Below are 24,185 nucleotides of genomic sequence, written 5' to 3' on the forward strand. Positions count from 1 at the left end.
AGTCAAATTTTCTTACTTCATATCATCTCCATCAGGTGAGTGATATATTTCGTCATCTTCTTCATTTTGCGTATGACATAAAATTTATTGATAAAATAAAGGAAAAGAAACAGTGAAAGCGGCAAAATTTATTGAAAAAATATGGAAAGAGATCATAACCTTGAAAGATTTATCTTCAACGATGGAGTTGAAAATCTAAAGAAAACATTTTATCAAAATTCAGAGGTTAAAATTAATATTTTATCTAAAATTTTAGAGATCAAACTAAATTTTAACTATTTTCATTAACATATCACATCAAAATCTAATCAACATATATTTTTTTCTTAAAACTGGTAACCAAAATATGTAGTGCAACATATTTGTGACTCGAAGTTATTATTTTAGTGATTCACTATCAAATTCATGTTTTGTATACTTATTGTGATATGAATTCATAAACATTGGAAAGTGATGAAGTGTCGTTAGAAATTTCAGTTTCTTTTAATATGAAATTTTGTTGATGGGGAAAGTGGGTTAGGGGTTGCTTTAAACAATTCACTTCTTTTAATTTAGGTGTAGAATCGTAACTCGTGGTTGGTGAAATGAAGACAATGAATAGTAAATTAAGTTTAAAGAGAATCCAAGAGTGAGATAGCCCTCTTTAGTTTAACATGGTGGTTTATATACCGACACTTGGTGTTTGTGTTAGACCATTATAACTATTTGTAGATTAAATGACAGAATATATCTCATTGTTATATAGTAGATTTATCTCTGACAGGTCACGTAAGTCTACCAATAATCATGTCAAGGGACTATAAAAGGTTAGAGAATATGGACCTCAAGATATTTTTAAGAATGCTAAAAACTATAAAACTTCAAAGGCTTCGAAATATTTTGAAGGATGTAGCACTCCATGATAGTGGAAGTGCATCCTAATGTATTCCAGGGAAGAATTTTTTTACGAAAGAGATAAAAGAAAAAGGCATAAGAATTATTAAAGTAATTAAAAAAATGCAATATAGATATAAACAAATTAAGACATATTGAACGTTGGTTGATAACATGCACTCCACAACTGTTCGAACTCACAATCTTAAGGAAAAATAACATTTTATTTAACCATTTAAACCACTTAATAAGTTTATAAATTTACCAATTTCGAGTAATAATTAATTAATTAATTAATGAAGCCCTACCACAAGATTCTGAACAATTTATTGAAATTGACTAGTTGGTTGCTTTCTCAAAGAAAAAATATGTTGAAATTTCAATGTCTCTGATTTGCTCGACAAAAAAAGAAAAGAGAAATGTTATTGACCTTATTATAACTAAATAAAAATAATTTTGGTACGGAATAAATAAGGCCAAACGATATATTAATAAAAAAATTAATTGAGTTTGACCTACAGATAAAACGTTGATGTACGGAAATTTATTTATTTTTTCCTCTAATAAAGTTATTTGATCTTTCTTCTTGCAAATTATCTTCCTTTTATATTCAATTTTTTGTGTATTGACAAAACTCACGTGAACTCATTCGTAAAATCTATCATTTTAAATGCTACACGATCAAACAATTATAATATAAAAATATTTATATTTATATTTATATAATATAAATTAGTACCATAATCCAATTAATATTAATATATTGTACCTTAAGTGAATAACATTGTAAAACAATAGGAGAAATGCAGAAAACACAAATTTTCATGTCATATTCCTAAATTTTATTTAAATAATTTAATATTTTATCTCGTTAAATCAATTGATTATCGACAAAAATGTTAATTCTTTGAATATGATAAAAATATTAATATTTTCTTGGTAAATTTCAAATTTGGAAAGGGATGAGTACCGATGCGAACCTTGGAACTTGAAGGTATGTAAGCTATTATTTCTTACAATGATAACATGTTCCTCTAATATTTCATCAATTCAATTGAGAAATGATCAAATGTTTCTTATTTTGAAGTATAATATATATTATTATAAAAATATTTTTGGCTTTTCATGCTTTTATATAATTCTCTAAATTATACAACTAAAATCTATTAATTGGAATTCAAACACAAAACCATTGGATTTAGTATACAAGCTTTAAATCATTATGTTATTATAATTTTTCTAAGGCTTAAAATAAATATATAAAAGTCTCTATCCTATGTTGCTTTTCTGTTCCAGGTCCTTAAAATATTTTTTTTAATCAAAATAAGGTCTTAAACTATCATATGTAACCACTCTAAGTCATGCTATTTTTTCGGTTAGAAAAATTTCTTTCGGTTAATGAGACATTGACATGTTACACAAAATTATATACTTGTTTTAATCTAAAAAATAGTTTAGGGACTTAAAGAAAAAAGGCACATAGTTTTGGAACTTTATTAGCCAAAAAAATATTTTAAGTGCTTAGAGTGGTTACGTATGATAGTTTAACGATTTATTTTGACAAAAAAGTAATTTAGGGAATTAAAGTGAAAAAATAAGCATAGTTTAGGGACTATTTTTCGTTTAAGCCTTTTTGTAAATACATTTTTACGTAAAAAATAAAAAACTTTTTTAAAAATAATGTACCATATAAATAAAAATAATGTATGGCATAACTAAAACGATAAAGTAAACTTTTTTTTTTAAAAAAAAAGAAAACGATAAATAAACTAACACCGGAATTAAAGTCGTAAACAAATAATAAAGACAACAAAATTTAAGAGGGAAGAAAAATAAATACAAGGAAATAAAAATCATAAATGTAAAGAATTAAAAACTAAAGATAAAAACAAAGAGGAGCTAAATTAAAGAATAAAATAATACCGAATTTAAAAGGATCAAATTGGAGTAAAAGGAAATTAAAAATCTAAATTAAAATATAAAAATAAAAGGAAAATAAAAATGGTTTAAATTAAAATAAAATCAAAATAAGAGGCTAAATTCAAAAAAATGAAATGAAGAAAAAGGATTAAATGGTACTGAAATTAAAATTTAAAGTATTAATGAAAAGAAAATTTCTACAATGCTAGTTTAGCGTAGATGAACATGGTTAATGATGAGCATCATTAAATTAATTTATAAAACGTTAAATTATAAAGTACTAAACATATAATTATAAATTAGTTAAAAATTTAAATGTTATTTAATTAAAATACAATATTTATAAAACATTAATTTTTATAATCTTATTTTAATTATAATTAGATCAAATATTAATTTAATAAATTTATAAACCATAATTTATTTTCATAGCTTTGAAGTCACTACCGTCATCATTGTCGTCGCCGCCGCTTCCACCACCGATATCATCTTTCTCCGTCGATTTAGTCTTTGTTGTTCGCCCATGGTGAAAGATGATACCAGCGGCAACGACGACGACGGGAATTTCAAAGCTATGAAAATAAATTAGGGTTTATAAATTTCTCAAATTAACATGTGATCTAATTATAATTAAAATAAGATTATAAAAACTAATGTTTTATAAATATTGTATTTTAATTAAATTACATTTATGTTTTTGACTAATTTATAATTATACGTTTAGTATTTTATAATTTAATGTTTTATGAATTTATTTTGATAGTGTCATCATTAACGATACTCGTCGAGCGTGGTAGTATTATTCTAATGAAAATAGGTAGAAAATACTAGAATAAAAGGAAAAGGGGTTACATGAAATCAAATTGAATTAGTGAGCATGATGTTTATGTTGCCACCTTTTTCGACTGCTAAAGATTAAAAAAAAAGTAATATTGATTCTCAGGATGATTCTTCACCTTTCTATCAGTTGCAACATGAAGAACATGCCTTAGCTTATAGGTAAAATAAAGAAAGAAGTGGGCTATACTATTTATTTTATTACCGAAGGCTTAGGCTTCTATGGGACCAGTCGAGCATGCTTCGGGACATCGACCCTATGGTCAGAATCTTCAATCTGGAAGCTCTGCTGGTGCATCAGGCCAACGAAACATGTCCACCTGGGACTTGGGTCTGCTTGGTTAAGGGTTTTGGGTTATTTTTTTGGCCCATTTTTAAATGAGGTTTGTAAAACATGTAAATAAACAAACAAATAAAGCATTATTTTATTTTTAAAAAAAAAACAAAAAAAAACTATTTATTTAACTCATTTTTGTGTGGGCATATCTTTTCATTTTCTACTGTTAATCTCAGTAACCTATTTTTATTCATGTAACGGTCCTAAATCTACGTAAAACTAAAAGAATTTTACATTGTGTAATAAGATCTAATACTTATATAGAAAGTGTGTGGTAAGAATAGGGGATAGAGCAGTTAAAAGATGAGTGAAATTAGATGAGGAGGCATGTAATTGTTCCAAGATAATAAACGTGAGCTTTACGTAATAACAATAATTTCTGATAGTAAACCATAGAAACCTCACGAGACTGCACCCTGCAGCATTTAAGTGATCATCCACCACTTTCCCAACTGTATTTTATATGTATATATACCCATACCATACAAAACACTTCTTCATCTCAAAACATTAGAGCTGGAAGATCAATCACTTTTATAAAAGATAAACCCTACTTTCAAATTATAAAAACTATAAACATGTCTCATATTGCTGTGAAGAGAAATAGGAAAAGGCAACTGAATGAACATCTTAAAGTTTTGCGTTCTTTAACCCCTTGTTTCTACGTTAAGAGGGTAATTCTTGTTTTCTTTCTTCTCTTTTTCGATATGGATATTGCGAAACCCAACCCTAATTGTTCAAGTTAAGAGCTTTTCTTTAATAGTTGTAGATAATTATAAGGTAGTATATGTTCAGAATTCTTTTAATATGGTTATTTTGGTTTTCAGGGTGACCAAGCATCGATCATAGGCGGTGTGATGGAGTTCATCAAGGAAGTGCAACAAGTTTTACAATCTCTGGAATCGAAGAAACAAAGGAAGAGTTTAAGCCCTAGCCCTAGTCCAAGTACTCCAAAGTCACTACATCTGCCTGCAAAACCTAGCCCTATGGGAGAAGTCGGCGCATGTTTCAACTCGTCTCTTGCGGATGTCGAAGCAAGGATCTCGGGATCGAACGTCCTCCTGAAAATCGTTTGCCAACAAATACCTGGTCAGATTCTGAAGATAGTAGCTGTGCTGGAGAAATTTTCATTTGACGTTCTTCACCTCAACATCAGCAGAATGGAAGAGACTGTGTTATACTCCTTTGTCATCAAGGTATCCATCATTTATTCGTTTTAACCATAGTTGCTGTTGCAGGTATTCAATGATGCATCACTATCTTAAATTTGATGATATCACGGGGATTTTGGAGTTTAAGGTTTATATTCCTTTTTCATAAAGGTACGACCATTTGTCGTGGGTACTAAGTAATGTTCCACATGAAAATAATGTTTCAAAGAATTAATAATATCATAGGCTTTCAGGGGTTTAGGGTTTCTAATCCACCGTTTGTTTCAGCCATAGTTGTGGGTATTGAGTAATGAAATTGATAATGTTTCAAAGAATTAATTTGACGATATCACCCTGTGTTTTATAATGGGGAAAAATCAATGGAAAAAATGTTCTTAGAAGAATAATTACAGATGAGACAGAGAATCAATGGGATATTAGATAAATCAAATCACAAATTAATGATATTACTCTGGACACTAAATTATATATATATATATATATATATATATATATATGCATATTAGTTCATACAATGTAATTTTTTTAGGATCATTAGATGAGTGAAAATAGACAACTAGGATTAACAACAGTAAATAAGAAGATATTCCCTAGAAAAAATAAGGAGATAATCTCATCCGTCCATTCCAACTCATCCAACGATCTTAAAAATGTGTAAAACTAAAAATTTTGCACTAGGTGTAGCCTATAGGTGGATCCTAACTCATATATATATATATTCAATTGCATAGTGTAAAACTTTTTAGTTTTACAAATTTTTGGGATTGTTGAATGAGAAAAATAAAAAATTGAGATTAACAATAGGAAATAAAAAATTCATCGGAAAAAATAAGGAATTAATCACAGCCTCTGATTTTATCTCATCCAACAATCTTAAAAGACATAAAACTAAAAGTTTTACCGTGTAAGTGGATCGCAAACTATATATTTATAGACTATGAGAGATTTTGCTTTCCAATATGCGTTTAATGTGTGCTTCAAATCATATGCTCATTTTAAGCGGATTTCATTGCAAATTCCTCAAGGCAAGCATTGTAAACTAGAGAGCAATAAATATATAAACAAAAATGGCTTGAGATTGCATTTCATCCATTAAGATAAAGCATGGATTCATTTTATCCTTTTGCTCATTATTCTTTTCGATAATTTGGGGTGATTATAAAATAATATTTGTTCAATTTTTCTTAATTTATTTACAACACACACTTTGTAAAAATAGTTACTCAAACCCAAACTCTTTAAGGAAAACAATACTGATCACTCGTTGAGTTCATAATTTTATCAATATTTTTCTTGCTATTCTTTTAAATAGTCTGAGATGATTAAAAAATAGTATTTGTTAAGAATTTTTCTTAGTCTATTTGCGACGCACACACGCCTTATAAAAAAAGTGACACGAACACAAATTCTTTAAAAAAAAAATACTCTTTTACCTCTAAGGCCACTCATTGAGTTATTACTGTCTTTTTGTTTTTATTATATATACGAAGGCTTATGTTAGTTTGTAATGTATTTTTTGAACAGATTGGTCTAGAATGTCAACTGAGCTTGGAGGAACTTGCTACTGAAGTTCAGCAAAGCTTCTTCTCAGAGCCTGTTTTTCTCAACGAAATATAGTTTTTCATACTAATAAAATTTTCATGTTTTCATGGTGGTTATATCAGCATACAAGAAATGGAACATATATAATTTCATTTCTTTTAAATTATAATATATTTACTGGTAAATAAAGAAAATCATCAACCTATCCACTTTTTCCATTTTGTGGAGGGATAGTTTTACAGACAATTGCTCCATTACGAGAGTAATAAAAGTGGATGATAAATGAGAAAATGCATGATGTTAATTGTTAGAGTTCTACTCAAATTCAAAGTGACACAAATTAATTAACATATTAATTTGAGAAAGTAAGAAATTTAGTTTAATTAGAAGTAGAAATTTTATTTTCCTTTACATTGAAAACTTAGATTTCTACTTTAGAAGTTTCTTTTGTATTCTTCTTCTCTTTACATTAGTGAGTTTTTTTTTTTTTTTTGTATTTTTATTTTCTTGACATTAGTGAATTTTCTCATTTTCTACCTATAGTTTTTCCTGAAAGAATTTTTCATATAAAATCTTAGTGTCTATTTTATTGGGCGATCATTATGCATGTCGTTATCTCATGGCATTAACTATGATCCCCATGAATTATGTAAAAAATAGTGAAGTAGTTGTTTTAATGAGACATGACTAAGGTAAGTGTATGTGTTGGCAGTGGTAGATTCAGAAATTCAAAAATAAAATTTAAAATTTTATTTCACCTTAAAAGAAAAATTAGATATGCAAGTTTCCTTATTATTTCTCATCCCCTTAGTACACAATTGAGCTTTATATTTGAACGTGTTAGTTTAGGTGTTTTCAAGTGATTCGTGATTATGAATAAAAGAGGCAGCAACATCGAAGGGATCGAAAGTCTCGAACTTGAGGGCAATTTGGTTTAAATAAGCAGAGCATATGGGCTTAATTTTGCATTTAATGTTGTTTTGTGTTGAAATGAGGTTCAAGATGGGTTTGGTTGGGATTGCATGTGCTCATCCTTCGCTTTTTTGAACCAGGATTCAGTTGCATGTTCTTCTTGCACTCCTCTGATATAGTAGTTAGTAGGTTGGTCTTAAATTACCACAAACTTATTGGGTTTATCTGTAACACAATTGATCCGTCTCCATAAAAACAATTTAGTCCACATATTTAGAGAATGAGCAAATAAGAACGACCTGATATAAGTAACTTTTTCCTTTAATACATGTACACCTGTGATTGAGTAATTTTTAAAAAAAATATTTGAAAACAAAATTAAGATTATTTTAATTATAAATATTAAAACCCACCAGAGGGAGTACTCTCATTGCTCCAAGAGGAAGCCAGAGACCAGCTCATCTTAGGTTAAGCTGTGTTAGTTATTCTTTTATTCATCAAAAGAATTATATAAATATTAAAGGCTAAAAATATTATTTTACCTTTATTTTTTATTATCAACAAGGACATGTTTGTAAAATGTAATTCAACCAAGAGTTCAAGCGCGGTAGTGGCAACTTATGTTGTGACTTTTTCTTTAAGTAATCACGTTCGATACTCATATCCGACACGTTGAAACGAAGATACAACCTCTAAATATTCTCGAAAAGAAGATAGGCCATACTGTGTCGGATGCATATCCTTATCCAACACTCGTACCCGACATAGGTGGCAACTGCTAGACGTCCCTTCCTACAACATTTCTCATGGAAATTACTTTTACAGCAAGGGTATTTTCCTTAATATGTTCGGAATAGGAGGAAGATGAAGGTGAAGGTAAAGGAATACTGATCGGATCCGGTGATAATCTTGTTACAGAAATAAGTTTCTTTCCCAATTTTTTATTTAGCACACTGCGAACAAGACCAGGGAACATAAAAGGCTTGCATGAAGAGAAAACACACCAGTTCAGGTCAAAGAGTTTACAGGAAAAGGTATCACCAAACTTCGGGACGGAGCTCGCCAGTTGCAGGAGGCATCCATCTCCCGGAATTGTATACATTTTCGCCTACTTTCCAACCTGGCACATCCTTCATCACTTCGGCCTCATACTCGAGATACTTCTTCCACTCTTTGACAAATCTAAGAAATAACAGCATGCAAACATGGAAATAGTCGGTACGTTTCGGATACGGAAATCTTTGAAGTGGTATGAATAGTTCAATACCTTTCATCTTCTTCAGCTTGAAGCACCGGCAATATTGCTCTACGTGCAGCATACTTTTCTTCCTTCAATGCCCTATAAAATGTTAAATATTTCAATCTTATTTCTTTTAAAAATGGCAATATTCCAATCTATTTATTTAGATTTGAAACATGCATTTCAGAAATGAGTACTTCAAATGAAGAGAAAAGCAATCCATTTTCTTGCGAGAGCACAAACAAAGACTACCTTACTCCGGCAACCAAACTCGAACCAAGCATACAGAATTTGCCTCCTCTAAGACAATTTACCAGTGACAACCAATATTGTCGAGGCTAGACACATCCATGCCATGCAGCTTAGCACAAGAAAATAAAGGCTCCTTAGACCTTTTTGTTCGTGCTCTCGCAAGAAAGGAGATGGTATGCAACTCTCTACTTAATATATATATGAGTACTGAACAACAATATGTTGTGTATCCTATGGAAATCATACATGTTGACCAATAAAATTGTGCATCCGTAGTCAATCAACCAGACCACACATCGGAGTTTACAGTCGTAACAATATGCATACGCACACAAACATAAAATCACACATAAACATATAGCACCATAATTCACGCACGCTAGTGCTTTTTTTGCACTCACGAGATATTGTTGCTTTGTAGATCAACTAGAGCACACATTACTAATCAGAGTTTTGATCGTAACTATGTATACACACACATAAAGGCATACTCACAAACATTCACATATAGCACCATAATTCACGCACGCTAATGCTTTTTTTGGGCTCTACGGCTGAGGCAATATAAGGATTCTAGCCCCTAAAGTGTGCCTTGCAGCCTGGACAAAGATGGAAACCATAGCCAATAATATCGACCAACTTATGAAAACACAAAAGTTAATGCAACTTTTTTAATCAACTTTTATATTTGCTTTCATTTATATCACTATGATAGTTAAACTTCTTTATCCTAATCAAATAAATCAAGACCAGTATCTAAAGCACACACTCAAAACAGAAACAACCTGAGCTTATTACACTCATTCATTCATTTTATTTCCTTCATGCTACTTCATTATGACTCTCTTATCACAAAAATCCATTAAACTAATGATGCATAAAGAATTTCAAACATCTCCATACGTCAAAGATAAAAACAATAGATGGCTACTTAATTGAAATACATAAACCATCTTGCACAACTCCCATTAAAGAAGCTATGCCATGTTACAGAGGCACTGAAGTGTCCAACATCGGTATGATTTTTCCAAGTTATTCATACATTTGGAGGATCATCCCCCTCATAGCCATGTTCGAACATGAGTCGGTCCAGATACTGAACACTGGTGCTTTAGGAAACAAAAGGTCTAGATAATATAGAAGCAAAGTTCCTCAGCTAGATAAAACATTGCCCAATGGAATTGTTGTTATTCCTTGAGGTCCCGGGTTTGAGCACCAGGGATGTCAGGGGTATGAACGTTCAATGTCGAATGGTTGAGATACTACTTAAAATCAACAGTAATAATCGAAATCAATTTGACTGCTTAGAACATTTTTAAAGAAAAAGAATTCGATGGGAAAAAGTAAAAAAAATCATTTATATATGGAATTGAATTATTTAACATATATTTTTGTTTACTACATTCCCAATTGTCATATCTTCCAGTGTTATGTCCTAATTTATTTTTCTAAACTGCCATATTGTAGGGTCTCTATTTGTTGTATGTGTATCCCATTCCCATGTCTGTTCTTCAGAGGAGGCAAACATTCATACATATTCCCAACCAAGTACCGACTGACAATTGGAAGACCAATAATTCATCACCAACCAAATAAAAAGATCATGTTCAAATGCACTCTCTTCGATATTACATACACAAGATAGTTTTGACAAACCTCCATAATTGCTATTTTAAGTGCAGAAAAAACATAATGGGTTTACGAAAGACACCTTACCTGACTCAGTAACTGCTTCTTTTTCCCAGAGAAGGGCTGATGATTTGCTAAAACCAGCACAAAATATCAGGCTCATGAAATTATTACACATCGACTGTATGCCAAAACCAAATAATAGCATTGGCAGTACATTGTAGTATCTCAATCTATGTTACTCTAGCTCTTCATTTTTCTTGAAGTGCTCATGTTTGACACATGCATGGAAAAGCTTTAATAAATACCTATGCTGGACACATTGTTTCCAACACTCATGCCCACATCCAAGTAATGTAGGTCTAAACTTTGGCTTTCGTTTTCCCCCTCCTAACAACCTCCATAGATTACATACTAAAAGCCATTTGAAAAACAACAATTCTAATCGCCACAATACACATAAGATAATCAAAAGCCAAGACCAACATCATTACACAATCACAATAATCCAACCTAAAACAGCTATTTAATTGGGGGGGGACACGAAGCTGCTACTTGAGACAGAACGTAATAAGGAGCCAAATTAACAAAAAAGTCTAACCAAAAAGAATTGCCCCAAATAATCAGTTCACTCCCCAAAACACCTAAATCACTTCATCCATCACTGGTGTAAAGAAAGCAAGCAAATCCTTAAAAGAACACTGGAAATCATTTAATAGCCCAAAAAATAATAATAGCATTATTCCAACAAGATCCTAAAGGACACAAGACATGATCTAATAAACAGTAGAACCCTCCAAATTTCCAAACTCTAATTTGAAAATTACATGCCAAAAAACACCCACAGACAAAAAACCATACAAGTTAAGCAATTGAACAAGATGGAACTCTAGGTTTCATGAAAAGATAAAAAAAAAAAGCTTGAATTTGATCAAAAGCTTTTGATCAAATTGATATAACGAGCATTGAGATCTTAACAATCACTTCAAGCAAAAAAAAACTCTAAAACCCAATGCAAAAATAGCTTAGGATTCCAATAAAATGAGAATATATACACTGAACACGAAATCATTAAAATAAGAGAATATAAGGATTTTCTAGAGAAAACAAAAGCAAGGGCTTGCGGAATTATCATAGATGTGAACAAGACTAAAATAATCAATAAAAGAAGATAATTTAAGGGACTTCCAGAGAAAGCAAAAGCAAGGACCTGTGGAATTATCATAATTTGAGATCCTAACGATCAATTCAAGCAAAACAAAGGGTGGGGGACACTAAAACCCAATAAAGAAGAGAAATTGAGGATTTTGCAGAGAAAAGAAGGAAGAACCTGCGGATCTTGTTCCCTTTGCCGACCTGATACATTCCATAAGAGAAGGCACCAAAAGCAGCTAGAAAAATAGCCATAGCACTGGGGCCCTTGTTAGGTATCCGACGAGCGTATCGGACCGGGGCGAACCCACCCGGAGGAGGCCCGTCTTGGAGAACCGGCATGTCCTTCACGCTTGCCATTCCTGGCTTATTTCTTATCACTGACTCCGTCATCTTCCAGTTGTCGATCAGCAAGAGACGCAGAATACAGAAAGTTGAGTACAGTGTTGGAGTATATATTTCTTTGTACGTTTTGGACAACTGCACGTGGCGGCTTAAGGTTAATTATCATCCCCATTTTTTTAGGATTTTATTTAACTGATCTAAATTGATTTGTAATCCGATTTTGATAAATATGTCTTTTAATATATATATTTCAAACTGGAAATAGTTTAAACAACATCATATTGTTTATTACTTACCATGTTAGTGACTTGAAGTTAATATTGATAAATGGTTATTGTTTTCTTCTCTTCTTAGAACATAAGATAATTCTCAAACTTGATTAGTTTAGTCAAATCGACCCCTCAATTGTCTTTGTTATCAAATTTACTCCTAAATTTTAAAATGGGTAAACTTCAAGATTAATTGTTTATCGAGATGAAAGATCAGCCCTTTGTTTTCCATCACTATTCAATCCTATGTTACCTCCTAAAGAATACAAAAACTTTGACAGCGATCAATAGCAACCCCTCATCGATTGTGACTCTCCGCTTAAAAAAAAACCTAAACCGCTATAGCCGCTGTAACGCATTTTGTTCCCATCAGCACTGATAGAAAATAAGAAGTCATAGATAAATACCTTAAAATTTAAAATGAAACACACAATTTTAAACTTCTATTTTTCCATTTCGATCCTTGTAATTTTAATTTCATATACTTATAGTTAAAACATCAACATAACTTTTAAACTTACTGTTTCTATTATAAAATCATTTAAAAAAACATTTTAGTACATACATTTTTAATTTCCTCTACATTTGAACCTAAAATCATAAAAAATTACTAAAGTTGTCGATAATTATTTGATAAATTTACTAAAATTAATTTCAATTATGACAATTTAATATTTAAGCTTAATATAAAAATAAGTGTTCAAACTATATTGTTTTTTCTTAAAACGGTGCCTAAAATTTGTTACGGTCAATCCAAGTGCCTAACGTCACAAACGTTACTACTTTAGGTATCTTGTCCGTAACGCCCGTTAAAAATTTTCGTTAAGTAATACGTGTCACGTTGTGGTAATTTTGAAATTTTTGTTTAAAGTAAAAAAAATAGAATTATATTTAAAAAAATCGAAAACTTAAAAAAACCAAAACTTTGAAAACTATAATTTCAACCCCTAAATCCATGTTTATTGCCGTCGAACCTCCACCCGACGACTAATAACCCCATGAAAATCTATCGAGACAAAAGCCAATCGACACTGCAAATCGTGACCCCACGCGATCCTGATGATCAATCGATGACGATGCTTGACTAGAGAGATGGCAAGGATGATATCGAAGGCGATGGTCGTGACCAACAAAGACGGTGTTGTAGTTTAGGATTAGGAATTTATGATTTTAGGGATTTGAGATTTTTTTTTGTAATTTAAGAGAATTATGGTTTTTAAAAAATAAAAATTTTAAAAAAATTTAAAAAATATTTTTTCAAAATTATCAGAATGTGAAATGTGTCACTTAATGAGTTTTTTAACGACAATTACAGTCAGACACCTAAAATGACAACGTTTGTAATGTTGGACACTTAGATTAACCGAAAAATTAAGTAACACTTAAAAAAACGATACAGTTTGGACACTTATTTATATATTATGATATTTATCATTGCATTCATCTTTTCTCTCTAAATAATTTTCAAAATTAATATTTTCTGAACTTTTTCTTCAGCACACAAATTTAGTGCATTTTCATATATCCAAGTGCAGAATAACTCACCAAAGATTCATCAAACGGTACTGATTTCATGAAAAAGGGTAAAAAAGAATGTGGGCCATATTTGCAGACAAACGTTACTCACCACCGTTATATGTCAAAGAAAAGGAACCCTAAGAAACGGCATCCCTCGTTTTCGCACTAGATCGATAAAAGAGAAAACATTTCCCTCTTTTACCTTATCGTTGAGAAATGAAAGCGTTTGACATGGCCGCCTGTTTTGATGACACCTTATTGGACTTCGCCTCCGACGTCGGAGAAGAAGACGAAGAAGACAACAACAAATCCTCGAAGACTAACTCTTCCTCCTCCTCTTCTCTTAACCCTAACAACTCTTCTTTTTCAGTAAGTCATTTTTCCTCTCTTCCAATCTAATTACTTTTGCCTTTCTCCACGGCGACTGCAAAAACACCGAGTTCGCCGCTAACTCGGCCGAGTCTCCGTCGCCCGAGTAAGGATTGGGAAATGACCCGGGTCGGGTCATAACCGACGGCGTTTAATTGAATTACGTGACTTTGTTTATAATTTAGTCCAAACTGATTCTTTGCATTCTCCTATTACTGATTGATCCCCTTTTTTATTAGGACGATTTTACCCATCATGTTTATTCACTCTATTGAATAAGACAGCGTAGTATGGGCGTCATGTTGAGAGTGTTTTTGGAATTGTGATAATTCAAAGGAGAGGGAAGTATCAGTTCTTGATCTTATCCTAGTAATAAATGTCCCAGCGAAGCGAAAAATGGATACGAGCACTCCGTTTTCTTATAATTCCATTCCGATGCGAAAAGTCCGTTTTGTCCAACTTTCCAACATTATCTTTTGTTTGTCGCACGTGAATCCTAGTAGACCTACTTTTGTCTTTTTCATTCCCAACTAACGTAGCTCATCATAAATCAATATACTTATTTAGGGAAAAGTGGTAATAAATTTCTGTTTAGTGAAAATTAGTTAAGTAGTAAATAATTAGAGCATTTGGATAGAGTAATGTGGAATTTCTATGGAAATGGAATTCACATTCTTCCGTTTGATTAGTCGAAAATCTCATTTTCGATTCGATAATGTAAGATTATTAATAGTGAATTTTTTTTGTATATTACCGGGAATGTCATTACCTTTTTTTTTAGGTATTGTTGAATTACCGGTGTTTTGGACTAAAATGTCCTTAATTTTTTTTTAAAAAATATCTTTCTTCTGTCATTGAATAAAAAAAATTCTACGAAAATTAAATTACAAATTTATCTTTAAACTATTTTAGATTTACAAAAAAAATTATAATTAAAATTTTATATGAAATTCAGAAATTAAAATAAAATTTTACCTTTTTATTAAATCTTTTTATATTTTTAATTTTGTAAAAAAATTATATAAATTTTATGAATTTAAAATTTTTAAAGAAAATATATAAATATTTTTCAACTTGTTAAAAAAATAAATATATAATAAGGACAATTTGATCAAATATATTCCAATAATCTTTTATTCTTTTAACTAAATATGTAATCTTACATTCCTGCTAAACCAACCAAACACAAAATATAACATTCTCAGTAATCCTATTCTCACTGGTAATCTTACATTCTTACTGGTAATCTTACATTCCGTGAATCAAATGCAATCTTTGAGAAAAAAATTGAAAAACCAGAACATAAACTAAGTAATAGGTGGGTGACCAAATAAATAATTTACCAAAATTTTTAACTTGTTCAAATGGATTGAGTTAAACCAGATGTGTTAATTTTGCAGGAATCTGTAGAGGAAGAACTGGAATGGTTATCAAACAAGGATGCATTTCCAGCAGTGGAAACATCATTCGTGGATGTTATAGAGACGGGGACAAAGCATCAAAGCTCGACGTCGGTAACCTTAACGGACGGTAACATCATAATGTATTGTTTAAGCAACGTCAAGATCCCAGTAAAAGCGAGGTCGAAGCGTCTCCGCAAATGCAGGGAGCAGGGAAACAGATGGTGGTGGGTTCATGAGAAAGTGACCACCACCGCAGCCAAGGGAAATCAATGGAGGAGTATGGGAAGGAAATGCCAGCATTGCGGTGCGGAAAAGACACCGCAATGGAGGGCAGGGCCGCTTGGGCCCAAAACGCTTTGCAATGCTTGTGGAGTGAGATATAAGTCGGGGCGTTTGGTGCCAGAGTATCGTCCGGCAAGCAGCCCGACGTTTTCGAGTAAGTTACATTCGAATTCACATAGGAAGATATTGGAAATGAGGAAGCATAAGCAGTTATAGGCTTCTGGTGAGCTGATCCCCTCTCACTCGCTCTTTTAAAATTTTGGGTCTTTTTTCTTTTTAATCTTTTTTTTAAAGTTAGTTTAGGAGTTTGGTTGTAATGGGCTTCGATTAGATTAGCGAAAGTTACTCCTTTTTTATTTTGTTTTTGATGAAATTGCAAACCTATTCGGCAAATTTTGGCTTGTTGAATGACCAGGAGAGAAAAAGAAATTGAACTTTTAATTGCTTTTGCCTATTTTTTTATGTCAATTGTAATGCAAGTGTTTGCTGATTTGTTTGGGTAATGGGAAATTTTTCGTCCAAGGTTGTAATACAATTTAGGTTCAGTTTTTATTTCACAACAAACTACATGTTTATGATCTTCACACAATAAGAAAGATTTAGAAGTGTTTCCAAGCATACACGAGTTCCTCCAATTCAACTAAGCATCAATTTCTCCTTGTTTTTTCCTTTGGAACTCTCACGTTTTTCTTCCACTGATCAATGAATGAAGAATGTGTTACAACACATTAAGGGACTTGAGAAAAGTAAACAAACAGATTTGGAAAGCTTAAAACGAACTTAAATCGGCTAGGAAATGCTAAGGGTTTAAAACCCTTCACCAAGCTTATCCTTACCTTCCAAGGATATATCAAGTTCAAAAGATATATCTCAAGCTCCGAACAAAATGGTACAATCATCCAAATAGCTATATAGCAAAACTAAAATCATTAAAAACCAAAGGTTCCTAAAAACTGATGGTAAAAAAGAATCATGAAGTTGTTAATAGCATGATTATATGGTCATGAAACTATAGTTTTCAGATTAAAGGCAATACAAAAATGCATTACCATAGCTTCCCCGAAATAACGTTTACCGTGATCTGCCTTTACGACGGTTTTTCATTACCATTCAATCTGAACAATTTCATTTCCCTCTCGGTTGTTCTCTCAGACCAACCACCCGAAGTGAAACCATTCTATCTTGCGCTGGTAAAATGGGCAAAGAGTTTCATCAGATCAATAGGGAGTGATAATGATAATAGTCTCTAAGAGAGAGATATATAAAGAAGTTAGTTACTTGCACTGGGGTTATCACATGCCACCATCTCTCCGTAGCTAACTTGGTTGAACAGACAGTAAGTGGGTTCATTAGAATCCACTGGCAAGTCTAATTCCATGCCAGCCGGGTTTTCTGCTGCTGCTGTTGCCAGGCGTGCTCTACAAAAATATGTGGTTCAAATGCTATCATGTATTTAATTAGTGAAATTTCTGTTGCATATAATTTAAGGAATTCAAGGATGTTTTCTCAGTTCGATCATTCCAAACTCAAAATTTGACATTTTTTTAAGAAAAAATAATATATTTCTCTTGATTCTGGAGTCTCTTTCACACTGGTATGACAACTTTTTGCAAAAGCCACAAAATTTTATAAATATACTAATTGGATGACAAGTGAATAGTCTATAAGGAAACCAGAAATGAGCTTCATATAAGATAGAAGCATACTTTTTACGGCCTCCTCTTCCACTTTGACTAGACCTTCCAGATTTAGTGGTACTATCACGACTTGGAGCAGGTTCTGCAGTAGCTGCTACATTCTCTCTTTCTGTTGAAAAATATATTAAGAGTAAAGATTCAAAATATGACAAAGGAAGAAGGGCTTAAAGGAAAAGTTAAGATAATAGTTGTGGAAGTGGAAAAATCAGAGTATACCGCGACGTAGCTCTTCATCGGACATTTTCAAATATTGATCAAGTAGTTGTATATGTGAATCAACCTGAAGATATTATATATAATAAACGGAATATGTGATAAGGAAGCAAAAATAATTCCATCCATCCCTGAAATCTTAAAACGTTTCGTTTAAAGCTAATATCAATGAACAAAACCAATCAACTTCGATTTGTTTCCAACATAGGAATGATACAAATATTTATTCATAAGAAAATGATTGACCATGTTATTGATATGACTTTGTATTTATAGCTCTTACGCCGATGGTCCATGTAACAGAGTAAGATTTAAAGGTTTTAACATAAAATGCAATATCCATGTAAAAACTATATGTTCCAATTGTTCATATTTTAAGCACTCATGCCCAACACCCTCCAACGACCCTCCGAATACATGAAAATTTTCTATAACAATTGAGATTACCTGCTCGAGACTCACATCCAGGTCTGAGCAACTAGTTTAAAATATTATAGTAACACCACCTCTCTCTTCAAGGTAGCCAATGCTAAAGTAATTTAAGGCATTCTCTACATTAAAACACTGCCTTAGAATAGTACAAAATCCCACCAAGCTTAGTTTTAAAAGGAGCAAGGCGCACTGAGGCGCAAAGGGTGAAGGAGTGCGCCTTTTGTAGGCGCTCACGTGCCCCCTGCGCTTTTTAAAACAAAGCAACCAAGAATAAAAAAGGAAACGGTTTCTCAATCATAGTTATTGCAAAAGAACATAAATACATGCAGAGATATAATAAAATCCAAGGCTTGACATATAACCACGCACCAAATCATATGTTTGAATTGCCAAACCAATCTTCTCATCAGCAATCCTAATGCCATGTTTTTGTTCGTCAAGTGCCTCGTCAGAAAATCTAACGGTTTCAGCCATCACGCCTCGTTTTATATCCTCTATTTCTTGTTTACAACGCTGTTCATTTTGCCTCGAAATTTATGTTCATATAAAATAGCCAAAGGTTGGAAACAAATTTATTTTTCTTTTAGAAAAAGGATTTCGTTTCATTGCTCCTATTGGATTTTGAATTTTATATCTATGAGGGGTCTATTTGTTGGTTTGTCAACAAAGTAAAATCATAAATTTCAAATGAATCCCGAACAAGCAAAAATTAAGTTTCAAAAAAATACCTTGTAAACTTCTGTCGAGATCACGCATTAATGCATACTTTTTCTGGAGAATATGGGGCAGTGCTTCCAAATCTGTAAATTTGGGGTGAAAAAACAATTTCAAAACGAAATTAATTAGCATTTCATTAAACAGAAGAGAATTTCTTTTTTTCTTTTTTTTTTTGAGTTCTGCGATTGGATTTGGATTGGGGAAATTTCAGCGATGACTTCCCGCCAGTGGCTTAACGAACTTGAAACCCTAAAATGCTGAAAATTGATTACTTTTTTCATTCTTGAAATGACATGTTTAACCTTACATTCTTCGCACAACTACGAGTGCGTACCAGTTGAGTCAAATGGCTTGCCCAATTCATCACCGAATTTTGAAGTGTTGGCTTCAAATCTCACGTTATTTGAATTTGCCTAAAACGTTTAGAATAATTATCATCTTCTAAAATTTAATCTGATTTTATGAAACATAGTGGAAAATATATAAATTGGTTTCTTTTAATTTTGGTTTAGTGCAAAAGATATTGCATTTTTCACGACTTGTTCTTAAGGTATATATTATTGTTTTCTTATACATTGATTTTAATTTCCAGAAAGCAAAGAAAATTCTATGGTCGATTATAAATTTTTGATAAGATCTTTGATATACTTAAGAGATGTGTCTAACCTAAATTTAATGACATGTTTATAAATAACATTGACGATTATAGGCTTGTCATAAACATACATAGAGGGTTAATAAATAAACCTCGATGAGAGACAAAGAAAGAGCTCTTCAACTACTTCCAAAAAGAATCTATCCCAACACTCAATAATTTATTCTCTTCTTCATATTGAATACACTTATTATCAATTAACCGTCATCTAATCTTCAACAATAGTTTTTCACCAAATTAACGAAATGAATCATCTACGACCGGTATAATTATCTTGTTCATATTGACAACGTTAAAGGGTAATTTCAAATATTATTGAGTTTCGGGTGATGAACCCTATCCCTCATTTACTGAATCGTGACAAAACAAAATAAAAAAAAATTGGATTATTAGGTTGTTAAAAAGAAAGGATTTATTTATTCCCAATGATCACTTCAACAAGAATCTACCATGGGTATGCATTAGTCCAAACAAACTGATCTTTGCTAAAATAAATCCCATCCTCCCTCGCCATCCACAAGCAAGAAAAATGATAAACCATGCACTGATTTTCATCTCGAGTGGCCTTGAAAGCAACAAAATGCCTCTCCTTATGATTCACCCACACTGCATGGCAGAAGAACAGGGTGGTCCTGAACAGGTTTATCTTCGTATCCCATGTGTAATCCTCGTGTTGAATCATGCCTTTTTCACCGAGATCTTTGTTCTTATACTTACAATGCATATACAATGACGGCTCACCGGATTCCGATTCTGACATCGGCAAATCGTTGGTTATGTGGATATGATAGTTGACCCACAAAATATCTTCGGCTATTGCAAATTCCGACGGGAAGGTCATGCAAAGTGCCACCATTAATGTCACCGATGTTTCTTTGAGGTAAACCATGGTGTAAGTAATGACAGTGGGGGATTTTATTTTTTATAGCATCGTGGATTCGGTAAAACAAGTAGGAAATCTATTGCAGTAAATTCTAAACACTTTTTCTTAGAGGCCAAAGCCAGAAGATTAGTATTAATATGTGACAGTTGTAAAGTTTAACATTCATTGTTCATTAATAGGTTTATTAATTCAGGGAGGACTTTAATAAGGGGATTTAATTAAAATAAATTTGACTAATTAATTAGCACCTAATCCATTCTAAGTTGGATAATGTAAATAAAAGAGAAGGAAAAAAATCTTGTAATATTCTAAATAAGATTTTATTTTTATTTTGATAGATTTTGCGGTGGTTGAGCTTTTTATAATAAACGTTTTTGCGGTGGTTGAGCATTTCATAATTTGGAGGTCTCCTACGGAAGCTGCTCTTAACCTAGTGTTGGGGGCAGCCTACTATCTTACCTCCCCTTACCCCCATTACATATGGAAACAAAGGACAACCATTTATTCTTATAAATATCAAACTCCAGGTCATTATTTCACACCAAAAAATTTGACTAATAAGGGCTTTGCACCAGCAAGAAATATAAACAAAGTAAATGAGAAGGAACTCCTACATCAACTCTGCAAAACATAGCATTGCATGAAGAGATTAAATTTGACCACAAAATCTGTTGTTAAGTTTACCCTTTTGGTTAAAGAACAAGCTTTGTACTTGCGTGACCTATAAAACCTAAGAAATCCACCATATATGCGCATGAACACAGCTTAAATGATTACTTAACCGAGGATTTAAATTGCAGTCATGGATGCATTCCTATTACATTTTTTTACTATGATTATGGCCATGTTACCATGGTCGATTGTGGTAGCGGCGAAGGCCGAAACTGGAGAATGGTGGTTTACGACCTCGGGACTTAACTACTGTCACTTAGAATTTGCAGGTGAGAAATCACATTTTCAAGCATAGAAAAGTGGGTCATTAACCTGTCATGAAGTTCAGCAGACTCTACCTGATTAGTTTGCCACTGTGAAAGACAGTCGCCGATAACTTTCAAGCCATCTTGCAACAGTTCCACGCCTCTGTTTATTCCATCAGGAAGTTTCCTTCTCTTGTTTGGTTGGTTTTCATCATCAATATCAGTTTTATCAAATCTTGCATCATCTAAATTGATACTTGAGACCTTCTGAACCAGTTGTTTTAGAGCCAAACCTTCCTCAAGAAGTAGCAGCTGTTGCTCAGTGCTGCTGGACATAACAGCGGGAAGAGCCCTTTCTTTCTCAAGAAAAGCCTTAAACTCGGACATAAATCGGTCTTCATTCGCATCATTTCCAGATATTATATCGTATGAAAGTGCTGCATCTTGAGGCATAAATCTCCATAGCTGATTGCAGCTAGTGCGAGCAGCAAAATATCCGAATGCTGCAATGCTTAGATGAACAAATGCCCAGTGCCTTTCTCTCAAAACCATGTGATACAACTCCCATACAGCAATACTTTTAGGGCAATTATCACTTTCCGACATCGCCATGGCACTAGTTCCGGCCAAGAAAAGTGCCAGTCCGGGTTTGCATTGGTTCAGAACAGTATCAGAAGCTGCTGGTCCCACAACAAACAAATTGTGAAGCTCCAAGATGACTTCCTCCATTTCATCAGATTCATATAGGTGACTCAAATTTGAGCTAATCCCTAACGTCTGATTCAAAAGCTTACAACAAACTTCCTTCTTTAATTTGTCCACAGAATTCCTGCAGCCACTAATAATAGCAACTAGGAACTTCAAGGTCTTCATGTCCGTGTCAGATATGGTCACCTGGCTGCATGAAAGAGTAATTTCATTCAGTCTGTATTGTAACTCACAAATCAATTTGAAACGCCATAAATAGAATCACAGTTCTTGTTAGAAGAAAAATATTTCGGCAGATCTTAATGGTAGAAACTAAAGATGGTTACATAAGCATTTATGAAAATCAGATTCGGGTGTGTCTGAATGTCGAATATTTTTTTAAGTTTTCCATGTGTTCGAAGGGTCTAGATATAGGTCACGAGAGCCAAAATATGGGTACTACGAGAAAAATGAAGAGACGAAGTATATCAAATGAGTGGACACAACATCCTTTGTCTGAGAAATTTACAGTACCCGCACTTATGGTTATGTGATTTTATTCGGTTTGATTGAAAAGAATTAGGAACTTCAACAAAACATTGCTATTTCTATTTTTCGTTTTGAATGAAACAATTAGAAAATCATGACTGAATTAACAGAGCGGCAGAACTTACAGTGACTGCAATGAAGCAGATAATGAAAAAACTGGAAGCCCAAATTCAGGACTGGAGAGAGTCAATGATTTGTCATCAAAACTATCAATGAAACCAAAATAGTCAGAAATGATTTTTTCTTTAGCAATACTTCTCATGTTTGTTGATAGCGAGTTCAGTGGAAAGCCTTCCAAAAGCAAGGCTGCATATAGAACTGATGATAACTGAGATCTATCATCACCAGTCACAAAACTATAAACACAATCCACCACCGATTTGCTGCTGAATAAGAGAAGTGTGCAGACTGATTTCGCCATTTTCCGGAGACTAGAATCCGGAACAAAAACTGACTCTGGAGATGATACTAACTTCATTAATGCACATACCTCAAGGATGATGTCATTCACCAACTCTAACTCAGCATGCCGAACCAAAAGCACCAAAGTTCCATTATGATTTCTGAGCAAAGGAAATGAGGATGCAGGAAATTCTTAACCAGGAAAGATCCAAACTCCCAAGCTAAAGTTGAAGATACATCTATCATGAAGGTTTTTAAGGCTTGCAAAAGAGCTGAAAACATGTGCTCCCAAATTAACTCCACAGTTTCTCCAGAAACATACAATAGTGGAATCTGTGATACAAAAATGGAAGAATAAACCTCTTCATCGATTATTAAATTCATAAACCAATCAAGTTTCCTGGCAATCAGAAGTTTTACATCATCCTCCAAATCATTGGGGTATCTCAGAAAACTGGAAAAGATTGACACTTGACCAAGCACCAATACTTTTGATCTAGGCATAGTTTCACAATTCACTGAAAATATCTCATCCAATGAAGTCATCCTACATTTACTAATGGGATTTTCATTAGCATCTGACCAGCAGTTATCAAAGAATAACCAATCAACAAGTTCATATTTGTATTCCTGCTTCACATCAGTTGAATTTAGCAAAGAACTAAGCAAATCCAAGGATGTTTTATCCAAAAGTTCTGCCATAACCTCGCTGACATCTTTCATTAGTTTTTCATTGCTCACTAATAATTTAAAGGTCGAGATCATCAAGACACAGAGTGCTAAATCTCTATAAACTGTATATGTCTGGCATGGATGTAGGGAAGATATCTTTACTGCATTAATCAGGTAAACTTTATTGGAACAAAATCCTTCTAGCTTCAGTTACAGAAACCATCTCCTTAGGAGAAGACCAACTCTCAGCTGCACATTTCAGTGAACCATTGACTAGTGAAATTAAAGTCACAACAATATCTGCTACCT

At 32.7% G+C, this 24,185-nt stretch overlaps 6 protein-coding genes across 6 annotated transcripts; 2 read left to right on the forward strand and 4 right to left on the reverse strand.

Annotated features, from left to right (window-relative positions):
* The first annotated feature begins 4,471 nt into the window (after window positions 1-4,471).
* On the forward strand, window positions 4,472-6,911 carry LOC120203241 (transcription factor MUTE-like). The gene is made up of 3 exons (XM_039203566.1): window positions 4,472-4,641; window positions 4,795-5,163; window positions 6,664-6,911. Exons 1-3 carry the CDS (start codon window positions 4,546-4,548, stop codon window positions 6,754-6,756), a joined length of 558 nt encoding a protein of 185 aa, XP_039059497.1. The 5' UTR covers window positions 4,472-4,545; the 3' UTR covers window positions 6,757-6,911.
* A 1,619-nt stretch (window positions 6,912-8,530) lies between these two features.
* LOC120203246 (NADH dehydrogenase [ubiquinone] 1 alpha subcomplex subunit 13-A-like) lies at window positions 8,531-12,324 on the reverse strand. The gene is made up of 3 exons (XM_039203570.1): window positions 12,045-12,324; window positions 8,861-8,932; window positions 8,531-8,775 (listed from the first exon to the last, which is right to left on the reverse strand). Exons 1-3 carry the CDS (start codon window positions 12,257-12,259, stop codon window positions 8,631-8,633), a joined length of 432 nt encoding a protein of 143 aa, XP_039059501.1. The 5' UTR covers window positions 12,260-12,324; the 3' UTR covers window positions 8,531-8,630.
* Window positions 12,325-14,157: 1,833 nt separating this feature from the next.
* LOC120203242 (GATA transcription factor 1-like) lies at window positions 14,158-16,396 on the forward strand. Its single transcript, XM_039203567.1, has 2 exons — window positions 14,158-14,367; window positions 15,768-16,396. The coding sequence occupies exons 1-2, from the start codon at window positions 14,215-14,217 to the stop codon at window positions 16,266-16,268; spliced, it is 654 nt and encodes a 217-aa protein (XP_039059498.1). The 5' UTR covers window positions 14,158-14,214; the 3' UTR covers window positions 16,269-16,396.
* Window positions 16,397-16,590: 194 nt separating this feature from the next.
* Window positions 16,591-18,235, reverse strand: LOC120203243 (PHD finger protein ING1-like). Its single transcript, XM_039203568.1, has 5 exons — window positions 17,966-18,235; window positions 17,759-17,858; window positions 17,331-17,470; window positions 17,102-17,239; window positions 16,591-16,747 (listed from the first exon to the last, which is right to left on the reverse strand). Exons 1-4 carry the CDS (start codon window positions 17,988-17,990, stop codon window positions 17,178-17,180), a joined length of 327 nt encoding a protein of 108 aa, XP_039059499.1. The 5' UTR covers window positions 17,991-18,235; the 3' UTR covers window positions 16,591-16,747; window positions 17,102-17,177.
* A 1,976-nt stretch (window positions 18,236-20,211) lies between these two features.
* LOC120203247 (S-protein homolog 18-like) lies at window positions 20,212-20,655 on the reverse strand. The gene has a single exon (XM_039203571.1). The coding sequence runs from the start codon at window positions 20,653-20,655 to the stop codon at window positions 20,212-20,214; it is 444 nt and encodes a 147-aa protein (XP_039059502.1).
* A 686-nt stretch (window positions 20,656-21,341) lies between these two features.
* On the reverse strand, window positions 21,342-23,927 carry LOC120203248. Its single transcript, XM_039203572.1, has 3 exons — window positions 23,681-23,927; window positions 22,928-23,396; window positions 21,342-22,464 (listed from the first exon to the last, which is right to left on the reverse strand). Exons 1-3 carry the CDS (start codon window positions 23,925-23,927, stop codon window positions 21,564-21,566), a joined length of 1,617 nt encoding a protein of 538 aa, XP_039059503.1. The 3' UTR covers window positions 21,342-21,563.
* Window positions 23,928-24,185: the final 258 nt, after the last annotated feature.

This window comes from Hibiscus syriacus, unplaced genomic scaffold (assembly GCF_006381635.1).
Source record: "Hibiscus syriacus cultivar Baekdansim isolate YM2019G1 unplaced genomic scaffold, ASM638163v2 tig00009426_pilon, whole genome shotgun sequence".
Taxonomy (NCBI): Eukaryota; Viridiplantae; Streptophyta; class Magnoliopsida; order Malvales; family Malvaceae; genus Hibiscus; species Hibiscus syriacus.